General features: G+C 42.8%; 1 protein-coding gene across 1 annotated transcript in view; it reads right to left on the minus strand.

Moving 5' to 3' along the window:
- Positions 1 to 12,913, minus strand: part of LOC309551944 (ADP-ribosylation factor-like protein 8B-A) — an 80,409-nt gene that overhangs the window by 45,865 nt on the left and 21,631 nt on the right. The window contains exon 2 of the mRNA XM_082252675.1: positions 8,973 to 9,053. Coding sequence (XP_082108801.1) covers positions 8,973 to 9,053 — 81 coding nt within the window. The remainder of the gene's footprint in view (positions 1 to 8,972; positions 9,054 to 12,913) is intronic.

Here is a 12,913-nt window from a genome sequence, read left to right on the forward strand (position 1 = left end):
ACTGCCCACTCGTCCTAGTGGTAAAACATGTGTCAGAGTTTAAAGGCGAGACCATCTTTTAGGTGGTGGCGGAAGCACTAGCACTTTCAAGCACCTTCTCCAAATCTTTTTTTTTTTTTTTTGCACAGGGCAAAAGAAGCTATTTATGGACTAAGAATTTTTGGACATTCCTTTGCACTTTATGTATGCTTTATGCACCATGTGATTTATTCGGCACATTGTCACTTTAAAACCTTTTGATGCACTTTATCTTATTTTGCACCTACCTTTGCACTTTATATATTTTCAAACATCCTCAAGCACTTTATTTAGCTGATTTGCATAATAGTATTGATGCTTATCACTTACTAGCGCTGTACCTTATTTTGATTATAATCATCAGCCTAAAATGTTCATCTCATGGGCGAGTTTTATATAGAGGAGCAGAAATACTGACTAAATTCCTCCAGTGCACAGACTGAAATACACTAATGATCCTAAGTGGTAATTAATGATCCTAAGTGGTAATTACAATCACTGAGAGTCCAAAATCAAAGTGGTAAGTGGTATGTAGCCAAGAGAGATTGCCGTGTGATCTCAGCGGGACTCACAGTAAAGCCTCGTACACACGCAACGATTATCGGCCGACTTTTGTCCAGTGTTGTTGTGTTGGTTGAAATGTGCTCTAGACTGCACACGAATTTTCTTGGCCAACAAAAATCTACTTCAGAAGTGATGTCATGTGCTGGTTTACTTTCCGTGTGTTTTTTCTTCTCTGAGCATGCCCAGTCTTGCTCATCAGATTTTTGTCTGCCGAAATCTGTACTGACTGACAGAAAAATCGGCCGTTCTGTTGACGGCCAACAAAAATTTTTTAGCATGCACACCAGATTTTGTTCGGCCGAAAAGTCGGTTGTCGAAAGCATCATACTAACAAGCCAAAAATCGGCCGATCGGACGTTGGCCGAAAATTCACGGCCAATAATCGATGCGTGTGTACGGGGCATTAGTAAGTAGATCAGCAGTACACGCAGGGTAAAAGGTAATCCCAACAATTTAAGTACCGTCAGTTGCATCTTGGGGCACTAGCTCTCCAGCAGTTACTTGGAACAACGCCAATCATCTCAGTCCCAACACTCCTGTTAGCTTCACTGTGTATACAGCAAACGGTCTGCTCAAAAACTCGGTCAAGAAGGTTCCTAGATCTTTTGGTTCCGTTATCCCCTTCCAACGGTTGTAGTGTGATCCATGGGGTCTAGGTGGTGCATCCCACGGTTGATATGTTTGGCTAGCCCTGAATCTCAGAAAGTTTCTTCAGAACCTCCAGGGCACACATTAGAGAGGTCTATTTATAGAGGTCAAGAGATGTGATGCATTTGCCTACCATAGGGGCATAACAGCATACGTGAGGCCCATATTTTGACCTCGCAATGCACTCCATGATGGGAACACTTATAAAAACTCAACATAAAAATAAAGATAACTGCTGACTGTGCAGATAGAATGGGGGGGGGGGGGTAGTACTCATTTAGGCAGATAAAGTATACCTTCATTATGGAACATTCTGCTTTTTCAAGGATCTAGCAGAGAACTACTGGTCCAGAAAGACCCCAAAGTTTAGCCCACGGTTCATACTGTTCGGGAAAGGGTACCCAAGTTGAAAATCCACTTACCCCCCTAAAGTTGTTGTGTGACTGGGCCCGCTGTGGGTTTGTTATTTTACTAAAACACATTGGAGTTTTACATTTTTTCTACACTTTTAAATCAAGTTTTTTGAATTTGTAGCTTTCTTTAGACTGCATACCGTCTGGGGCACTTTATACCTACTGTCTCATCTTTTTCCCATTCCTCATTGTTTATGCTATTTTGGTATTTCGACCAACTGTTCACTATAAAGGAATGCCAGATACCTTCTATTGTCCTTGTTTTCCCAGTTAGGGTGAATTTATACCTTTTAAATGTTCCAGAAGGGCATTTGTGAGGTCAGGCACTGATGTTGGGCGAGAAGGCCTGGCTCGCAGTCTCGCTCGAATTAATCCCAAAGGTGTTCTATCAGGTTGAGGTAAGGACTCTGTTCCTCCACCCCAAAAACTCGCTCACCCATGTCTTTATGGACCTTGCTTTGTGCACAGTCATGTTGGAACAGGAAGGGGCCATCCTCAAAACTTTTCCCACAAAGTTGGAAGCATGAACTTGTCTAAAAATGTCTTGGTATGCCGATGCCCAAGAGTTTCCTTCACTGGAACTAAGGGGCCAAACCTGATTGAACACCTTTGGGATGAATTAGAGCAGAGACTGAGTCAGGCCTTCTCGTCCAACATCAGTACCTGACTTCACAAATGCACTTCTGGGATGATTGGTCAAACATTCCCATAGACACACTCCTAAACCTTTAGGACAGCCTTCCCAGAAGAGTTGAAGCTGTTTATAGTTGCAAAGGGTGGGCCAACTTATGCGCTGCATTTTTAAAGAAACTCAAATTTTCTTCAACTTGTCATCGCATCCTTCTAATTCATTGATTCACATAATACATAAAACCAAGTAAATGTTGCACATTGGATATACAAAAGTCAAATTTTTTAAAATGCTTCTGAAGGCTAGATATTTTCTACCTGAATGCATTCCCTGCATGAAGGTTAAAAAAAAAAAAAAAAAAATTTCCACAAGTAGTGCCACCACCTCACCTCCATTTGTACTTACCTGAGCACCATCTCATGCCAGTGCTGTGTCAGTCTACAGCAGCACTAGTCTATCTCTCCTCACAGGTTTAGAAAGAGCAGAGGGAGCCATTGGCTCCTGCTGCTGTCACTCCAATCCTGAGAGCAGGGGTTGGAGTCAATAGGCACACATAGCATGGCTCTGGAGCAAGCACACAGGTATGCCAACATTGGAACGCACTTCCAATGGTAGCACACAAGAAGAGAAAGTGCCAAGAGTGCCAGCATGTGACCCCAGAAGAGGTTCTGGGCTGTGCAATACCAATTCAATGCACAGAGCAGGTGTGTATACCTTGATAATATTATTATTATTATTATTATTATTATTATTATTATTATTATTATTATTATTATATATATATACACACACACATACATACATACATACATACATACATACATACACACTTCTTTACAACCACTTTAGGCCTACTCCTTCCAGAGTTAGGAGTTTAATGTTGAAATCCTCTAAAAACCCTTAAAACTGCTTTAAAATTTAAAAATAGGATAAGAAAAAAAAAAACTGCTTCTTTAAATAAGTATTAGTCATTTGAAGAACTAGCTCATGCAACAGACATTTATAGGACAACTAGCACATGACCTAAGATTACAATCATATGACTGAATACTGAAAGATCATCAGCAACAGCTCAGAAACTACACATCAATCTCAGGGTTACAGTTTTGAAGACTTCTCGGTGTAAAAGTTCGGTCAAAACGTTTTTATCAAGACATAAAATTGCAATTTGTGTCAGTGGCATTTATACTTTAACAATAATAGTTTAGAACAGGGATCTCCAAACTACGGCCCTACAGCTGTTGCAAAACTACATGTCCCATAAGGCATTGTAAAGCTCTGAATTCACAGACATGACTAGTCATGATGGGAATTGTAGTTCCTAAAAAACTGGAGGGCCATAGTTTGGAGACACCTGGTTTAGAACGTCTGCCCACTTACAGTCCATAGCTAAATGCCAATTACACTGAACAGTTCCTGAGTACCAGGGACAGCATATACACACCAGAGTGAGGTTTGTGAGAGGCAACTTCTATGTATCATTATGCACACAATTTCATAGAACACTCCTGGCATTGGTTTAACATAGCCCAATGCTGCTTCAAAAATACAGAAGGATTTGTCCTAAAGCTGAAAGCACTGTCCCACACAATTATGGGTCATTGCAGACTTGTGGGAAAACAGCCTGGTTAACATATGCTGGAAGCAAATATTTAAAAAGCACATTAAAGCGGATCTCCACCCAAGAGGAACTTCTGCTTTAAGACCTCCATGCCCCTACCCCTCTTCCAAGCCTCCATGCCCCTACCCCTCTTCCAAGACTCCATCCCCCTACCCCTCTTCCAAGACTCCATCCCCCTACCCCTCTTCCAAGACTCCATCCCCCTACCCCTCTTCCAAGACTCCATCCCCTCCTCCTCTTCCAAGCCTCCATCCCCTACTCCTCTTCAACAAATGGCACTTTTTTTGTGGGTGGAGGGAGCATGTACCTGGTTTTGACAGGTACCCACTCCCACTTCCGCTCAGATCACCTAGGTGATCCATCCAGAATTTCTCCTCTCCCCCTCCTTGCCGGCAGTCTTCTGGGACACGTCACAGAAGACTGCAGGTCCATTCGCAAAGTGCAGGGCAAGCTGTTAAAGCTGGGCGCCCACAGTTAAAATGCTGGCACCGGGGAGAGAAGCCCGTGGTAAGGGACAGCTTAGTGAGCATCTCTGGATCCTGGGACAAGACTTTATTAAAAGGTCAGCAGCTACAGTTTTTGTAGGTAGAGTGGGGTTGGGGTAGAGTGGAAAGAGTTTAGATTCACCCTCTCGGTCATGTTTACCTTTATAACCAAAAGTAAAAGAAAAACCCCCAAAATTGTGGGTTTCCCCCAGAACAGTAATAGAAAAAAAAATAAAAATCTTGCAACAGGGTAGAGAATCCCTCATTTTGGAGGATTTCCTCTCATTGGCAGTTTTGGCTATGGGACAGAAAGTGAATGAAAATCTCCCCAATGTGAACCAAATGGTAAAAATATAACCATCACCTGCTCTATCCAAAAAAAGACAAAGTTTTGCCTGGCTTCAGGTGATACATATATAAAACAAATCTTCCTACATAAGTTGTATATGTCCATATGCAGTCTTCTCTACATTCATTCTAAGACCAGAGTGCTGAAGTTCTGTCTCTCCTCACTGAGCTCTGCAGAGTTTGAGAGATGATCGGAAGGAAGGAACATATCCTCCTTTACACAGCACTCTGCTGTCAATCACAGGCTATGTGCTGGAGATCTCTCCCCTGGTGACCTTTTTTGGTTCTTGTGGGGATAATTTGTCAGAAGTGACTCCTACAGATAGGAGAGGAACGGAGCGGCAGACAAATGACACTTAGTGCTCTGGACTGAGACAGGTGCACACTAGTTCGAGGTATAAGCTTTTTTTTTAGATTTCAGGTCTGAGGTTTAAAACCACTCAAGTATAATAACTAAATGCATTTTTTTATTCCTTTTTTTAGTTTTGGATAGAGGAGAGGGATTAGAACACCTGTTTACCATTAATATCAAAAGTAAAATTACTAAAATTTAGGGTTGTCCCCAGAACAGTAACCAAGGAAATCTTTCAATGAGGGTCACTAGCTCTGGTGCGCGTCCGTTGGGGGGGGGGGGGGGATTTCCTCTCACTTCCTGTTTTGGCTAAGAGACAGAAAGTGAAGGTAAATACACCTCCTCACTTTAAACCTGAGGAGGTGTATGCTTGTCTTTTACAATTAAACTGATGCCACTATTTGGCACTCCCAAAAATATATCAGTACCTGAATTTGCCTAATGGTCCTTTCACTTGGGTGTGATGAGTTTTTAAACCGAAATTCAGTTTAATCACAAATCAGGTTTTTACACCGGCTTTCAGTTCAGATCAGTAACTGGCATGAGGTCCCCCCCTCAAAATCCATACCAGACCCTTACCCAAGCATGCAGCTTTGCTGGCCAGGAAAGTGAGGGGGATACAAGCATGCATCCTGCCTCCTGAACATAGCCAGGCCACACGCCCTCAACATGGGGAGGGGGGGGGGGGGGGGAACTCCCTAGCAAAGGACATTGTCCCCATGCTGATGAAGACAGGGGGCCTCCTCCTCACAAACCTGGTCCGTTTCTAAAAGGGGGCCCCCAGATGCCACTGAATGAGTATATCCCTACTTATTCATGAGGAAATTACTCCTGTAAAACACACAACGCTGTTTTTGAAAAGTCCTCCCAATGTAGATCCATCGCCAATCACGCTGCCCATTAAATTAGGTCCATGCCAATCACGATGAACAGCCCCACCGGCTCGCACAAAAAAAAAAAAAGCCTGCTGAACCCGACTGCTCCCATCGCTTGCCGGCTTTCAATGACATTGCAGGTTCCCCCATCACTAAACAAAAAGGACGGGGTCAACCTGTGACATCTGGTGACCATGCCCTTTTGTTTACTTTAGACAATGGGGGACATCGTGTGCAGGGAGAAAGTTGGGGGGGGGGGGGGGTTGGCAGGGGAGGTAGGATGTACAGAGGTACAGAGGCCTCATTGCTTGCCAGCTACTAATGACACTGCCGGTTCTCCCCGGCAGAGGCAGTCTGCATTAGCTGTTGTAGTCCTGAACATTATCCCAAGCTGAGACAGTGCTGGGAGAAGCAGAGCTCTCATTTTGCCCCACAGCTAAGGTAAACAAAGGGGAGGGGTCACCCAGTGATGATCCTGCCCCTTTGTTTAACTTAGTGGCAGGGAAGAATGACAGCTCCTCTAACAGCACTGACTCACTAGTAGGAGTGCGAAGAAAAAAAATTCTGAATCACTAAGTTCTACTAATTGTCCTTAACCCAAAGCCCCCCCCCCCCCCCCACTGTTTTACTGTTCTAGTGTCTCACTGCCAATGCTCCCTTTAAGCTGCGCACATGCGCGGACGCACAGTCTAATTGAAGGTCCTGCGCAGCACAAATTCAGACCGCGCAGCCGCAGACGACGTGAAGGTAACTGGGCCGCGGTTTTACTGTGGCGGCCTGGGAGCAGAGCAGTGCTCCCCGAGCCCGCCTATTGTGGGACAATAGCGAATGAAATTTCGCTATTGTCACACGGATCCTCCTCCTGGCCAATCAGGGAGCGGGTCCTCCAACTTCCCGATTGGCCGAAAAGGCAAACCCTATGCCATTGACCGAGGAGGAGGCGTGAGGACTGAGGAGACGCGGGGACTGAAAAGAAGCTGCTGTGAGGTAAGTGCATGGGTCTCGCGGGGGGGGGGGGGGGGGGGCGCAATGCAGTGGGCACTCTGCATTTTGTATGGACACTGTGGATGAGTAGTTAATATGATTTACTAATATTCTATCAAACTATAGCCCATTAGTTAATGGCAACATGCACTTTTTGTGACAATATAAGATTTTTGATGAAATTGCTCAGTCTAAAGGTTTGCGCTCAGAAATTTTTTTCTTTGCTCAGCACAGTAAAAAAAATTAGAGGGAACATTGCTCACTGCACCCCCACAGACATTAATTTGCCTCCACCGCCAACAGTTTCCAGTCTGCCTCCCTATCCCCATTTAATTGATATCCACCTCTTGCTTTGCTTTTCCTTCCGGACCAAACCTGATAACTGCCCACTCTGGCTCTATCCCCTCTATAGTCAGCGGTTGGGGAGAAGACATGGAGTACCAGCTATAAAACCCCATTCCAAATTAGTTGCCGCTTTGCCTGTCATTCTTCTCCCTGCACCATCCCTTAAGTCGTCTCCCCTCTGCACCAGCCTATGAGTGGCTCCCCCTCTACACCAGTCCATGAGATGCCAGCCATGTGCAAGCAGGCAGCAGTAACAGAGGAGGACTATATAAATAAGGCTATTGCTGCTGACATCCTTTAACAGTTGCTAGCTGCTTGGCTACCATGCTGACACTTTAGCTTCACTCAATTTGGTCAGCCAACTGGCAGGTGCTTAAGAAGGCAGCAGTGGCACTTTGCATGTTTCTCTCTCAGAAAAAAAAAGTTTTTAATTTTGCTGCGTGATAAGCTCCCAAGCGGAGATCCATTACTGGATTATAATGAAACCCCCTTATTTATCATAGCCAGCATTCGGGAATACATTATATATATATATCCATCTATCTATCTTTACAACGACAAACTACAGGGGTGTTTACCACACCTGGGGCAGACAGCCTGAATAGCTAGACAGTAGCGAGAGGCATCTGTGCATAGTAACCAAACCGGTTTCAACTTCAGTAAAGCTTCGAAAATGAAAGTTAGAAGCTGATTTGGTGCCATACACAGCTGCTTCAGTCTTCATATATTCCCCTCTAGATGTTCTTGAACCACTTCAGCCATAGAAGATTTACCCCTTCAGGCCATTTTTTGCGCTTCTTTAACTGACAATTGTGCAGGTATGCCACGCTGTACCCAAATAAAATGTATGTCCCATCCCACAAATATTGCTTTCTTTTGAAGATATTTGATCACTTCTGTGGGTTTTATTTTTTGCAAAAAAAAAAAAACTGATAATTTTGAAAAAAATAAAATGGTTTCCTTTCCGCATTAAAACATATCCAATAAAAAAAAAAAATCAAATTTCTTCATAAAATTTAGGCCAATATGTAGTTTGCTACATATTTTTGTTTAAAAAAATCCCAATAAGTGTACATTGATTGGTTTGTGCAGAAGCTAAAGCATCTAAAAACTATGGGATATTTTTAATTGTTTCTTTACTAGTTATGGTGGTGATCAGCAACTTATAGCGGGACTGAGATATTGGGGCAGACATTCAGACACTGTCACTGTTTGGGGACCAGTGACACCAATACAGTGATCAGTGCTAAAAAATATGCACTGTCACTGTACTAATGACACTAGCTAGGAAGGAGTTAATGCCAAGGGCGATCAAAGGGTTAGCTGTTAGTCTAGTGGAACTCCAGAAATTGGAATACATTTTAGAATTAAGCTGAGTGATAAAAAGAGTTAATACAACAAGGTCTAAGCCACCTCAGACTTCTGTTATTTACATGTTTACTAAGCACAAGGAGTACCCCCATCACTACATTCCTAGTGCTCTGCTACAAGGAATTTGCTCTGCCACACAGCAGCCCCTCTACTTCTACCCCCCCCCCCCCATGCCCATTGACAAAAAAAAATTGTTTTGTGAATGGGTTCCCATAATTTATCCCCTGCCATGATTGTGCAAGTGGAAAAAAGGAGCGGGAAGAGGAGCTGCAAACCACTCTGAAGCTACTGTATAAAATACCCCAGAAAAATCTTACCTTGATAGTAACATTGCCTTTGGTAACTTTTCTCATGTTGAAGCCAACAGTAGGAATCATGTCTTCTGTGAACTGACCTGACTAAAAAGAAACAAAATATTAATTCCATGTAAAAAAAAAAAAAAAAAAAAAAAAAAAAAAACACACCCACACAACACCACTCACACTTAACTTGCAAATCACACTTCAATAATTCCAATTTATTAAAATATATGAAGTAATAAGGCTCTTTCATTCTACAATATGGGACTGGGAGAATGTATGACCACTATGAACAATTTGAGACTACAGTCTTCCATTGATTTTCTATGTGTAGTATTTCTTTCATGTGCTAACTGGAAAATAAACCATTGTAAACTATTATACAAAGTTTCAGATTTTCACCGGCTTCTTCTAGCACCCATACTGTTTTTTTTTTTTTAAACACAGTCTTAAAAAAATAAAATTTGGAGGTCTTAAGATTATATAAAAAGGCCCCAACATACACACGTACGTGTGTGTGTGTGTGTGTGTGTGTGATATATTTTCTCTCAAAGCATACACCATACAGAATAAAGTAGTGGTAGTTCCAATTTTTTATGTCAATGCAAAGGACTAGAGAACGCAAAACTTCAGTAAAAAAATACACTGACTACATTTGTGTGTCCTAAAATTAAAAAAAACGTTGATTACCCCATTTTTTGGTGAAATATAAAATATGGGGTTGCACCAAGTAAAGATACCCCAGTGTGTCAAACCTTAAAAATTTTGATTGGTTTGCGCAAAAGTTATTGCGTTTACTAAGGGAAAGATTTGTCTTTTTTTTTTTTTTTTTTTTAAACGAGTAATGGCAGCGATCTGCGTTTTTTTTTTTTTGCGGGATTGCGGCGGAACAGATCGGACCATTGACACTTTTGGGGTTACGAGTGACATTACTGCAGTAATCAGTGCTATACATATGCACTGTTACTGCAAAAAGGACACTGGCAGTGAAGGAGTTAACTATTGGAGAGGGAGGGGTTAAGGGTGTCCCAAGGGGCATGTTTCTAACTGTGATTGGCTGTGGCTACTAGTGTAAGAACAGAGATCAACGGTTCTACATGGTAGAACCGTGTGATCTTCATTCTTACACAGGGAAGAATGACAGGCGGCTTGGTTTACATTAGCCGCCTGCCTTTCTTCCGGTGTAACGGACGATCGAGAGTGCCCGGTGGATATCGGGTGCGGCGGGGTCCGTGAGCGCGCCTCCAGCGGCGCGCGCTCCCGAGAGCCTCACAGGCTAGCGACGTAGTTCAACGTCACTTTGCCTGTGAGGGGCTGACCGCCGCAGTAAATAGTCGTGCGGCGGTCAAGTCTTTTCGGACCTCCTATTGTATGCGGAGGTACATCAGCACAGGTGAGAGTACACCCGATTGGTCACGGTGGTGGTTGGAGAGGAACATTGTTTAAGTGTGGAACTCCAACACATTACACTGTATTGGATTTACCTGGCCTATTTTGGCACACCTCTCATATTTTTATATTATATATATTAGGGCTGGGCAATAAAACGATACCGATATGTATCGCGATAGTCCCGTGCTCGATAGCAATAAGAAAACTTGAACGATAAATGGAAAAGTCCGCTCCGACGGGTTTAAACTTTAAAAATGGCGCCGCCCGGCGCCAACGTCATTGCGCACGCGCCGCCACCGCTCGGGAGAGGCCGGGAATAGCCGAAATTACACGAGCGGTGAAGGCGAATGCGCAATGACGTATCGGCGCCGGGCGGCGCCATTTTTAAAACGAAGGCGCCTCTGGAACAGGTAAGTGAAACAGCTTCACTACCTGCCGTTATGCAGGGCTGCGGGCATACTACAAGGGATGCAGTGCTGCGGGCATGGTCTACCTGTACCATGCCCACAGCACTGCATCTCCTGTAGTATGCCCACAACCCCGGATTTTCTTGTACCATGCCAGTACCCTGCATTCTCCTGTACCATGCCAGTGCCCTGCATTCTCCTGTACCATGCCAGTCACCCTGCATTCTCCTGCACCATGCCAGTCACCCTGCATTCTCCTGCACCATGCCAGTCACCCTGCATTCTCCTGCACCATGCCAGTCACCCTGCATTCTCCTGCACCATGCCAGTCACCCTGCATTCTCCTGCACCATGCCCGCCGCCCTGCATTCTCACCCTAGGGTCCTTATTTTAAATGGGTAAAAAAATATCAATATATATATATATCGATATCGACCGATATGAAACACTGATATCGTGATACAGTTTTCAGCCATATCGCCCAGCCCATATATATATATATATATATATATATATATATATATATATATATATATATATATATATATATATATATATAAATAAATAAAAAATCATCATTCTTTTGCTAGAAAATTTCTCAGAACCCATAAACATTATACATGTTTTTTTTAGACCCTAGAGAATAAAATGGTCGTTGCAACTTTTTTTTGTCACACAGTATTTGCGCAGCAATTTTTAAAGCATGGGGAAAACACAACACACAAAAAACACTGAAGTTAGCCCAATTTTTTTTCTATTAATGTGAAAGATGATACGCCGAGTAAATAGATAACCAACATGTCACGCTTTAAAATTGGGCACACTCCTGGAATGAAAACTTAAAAATCTCCATAGGTGAGGTTTTAACATTTTTTACAGGTTACCAGTTTAGAGTTACAGAGGAGGTCTTGGGGTAGAATTGTTGATCTAGCACTAATGTTTGCGACAATACCTCACATGTGGTTTGAACACCTTTAACATATGTGGGCGCGACGAATGTATGCATTCGCTTCTGTGTGCTAGCACACGGGGGTGCTTTGAAATTTGAATTTTTACACTTTCACTTTTTTTTTTTATCACTTTTGTTCTTATTACAAGGATTGTAAACATCCCTTGTAATAAGAATAGGGCATGACAGGTCCTCTTTATGGAGAGCTGGGGTCTTTAAGTACCCCACACCTCTCCTCTAGGCAGGAAAGACCAAGATAAAAAGAAAAACCCCATCTCAGCCGAGATCGCGGCAGTATTTACAACTGCCAGGCTGGATTTGACAAAAAGTCGCCCCCAGGCGGCCCTGAGTCAGAGACTGCCAGGGATCATCTGGTCCTCTGTATTTTCTATGGTGAACTTCTGCCTCCGGCGGATTTCTTCTCCAGGTTGCCAATCGCACGGGCGAGCTGATAGAAGCACCAGAGGGCGGCGGGAGGGGGGGCAGCATATGACGTCCTTGGGCTGGAAGTGGTTAAGAAAAGTGGACATCATTTGTCACTTTTTATTTTTTTTTTTTTTTTTTTTTTTTTTTTTTTTTATTACTGGCACATGTTTAGCATTTTATCCATTTTTTGAAAGCATGTTGATTGATAGGTTTGGTATATATTCAATTTTCTTTTTTATAGAAAGTTATTAAAGCGCTGCACCGAGTATAAACAACATTTTTACATTCAAGGCATACCATGAATGATCCCTGTCAACCCCCATTCTCAAGCCCTCCAATGGCTGTTTTCATAATTGATCACTGGTGCAGCACCATGGCAACTACATATCAAACAGATGCTAATATGACTGGTTCCTTGGCTGTAAAGAATAAAAAGTGTTTAGTTCCACTAAACCTAAAAGTCTAAAGCACTATTCAACCCCAAAGCAAACATATTGCAGCTTACCATTTCTTAGATGTGATGGCTGTACTAGTTTACTTTTTTAAGCTGCATTCATTTCCTTTTTTTTTTTTAGGGTTTCGCTTGTCTATTTAGATCTGGTGATCCAGTTTTTCAAAAGCACAAGCTCTCCAGCAGATTGTATCCATTACATGGAAAAATCATTTACCACTGGCAGAGGTGATTAAAAAAAAAAAAAAAAAAAAATCTTAATGTAAAAGCCTTTTTTCTCCAAAAAGGAAAAAAACTGTTTACTGAACCCGCTTATAACGTGTGAGCTGGAGTT

Source organism: Pelophylax lessonae (genome assembly GCF_965119305.1).
Source record: "Pelophylax lessonae genome assembly, chromosome: 4".
Classification (NCBI taxonomy): domain Eukaryota; kingdom Metazoa; phylum Chordata; class Amphibia; order Anura; family Ranidae; genus Pelophylax; species Pelophylax lessonae.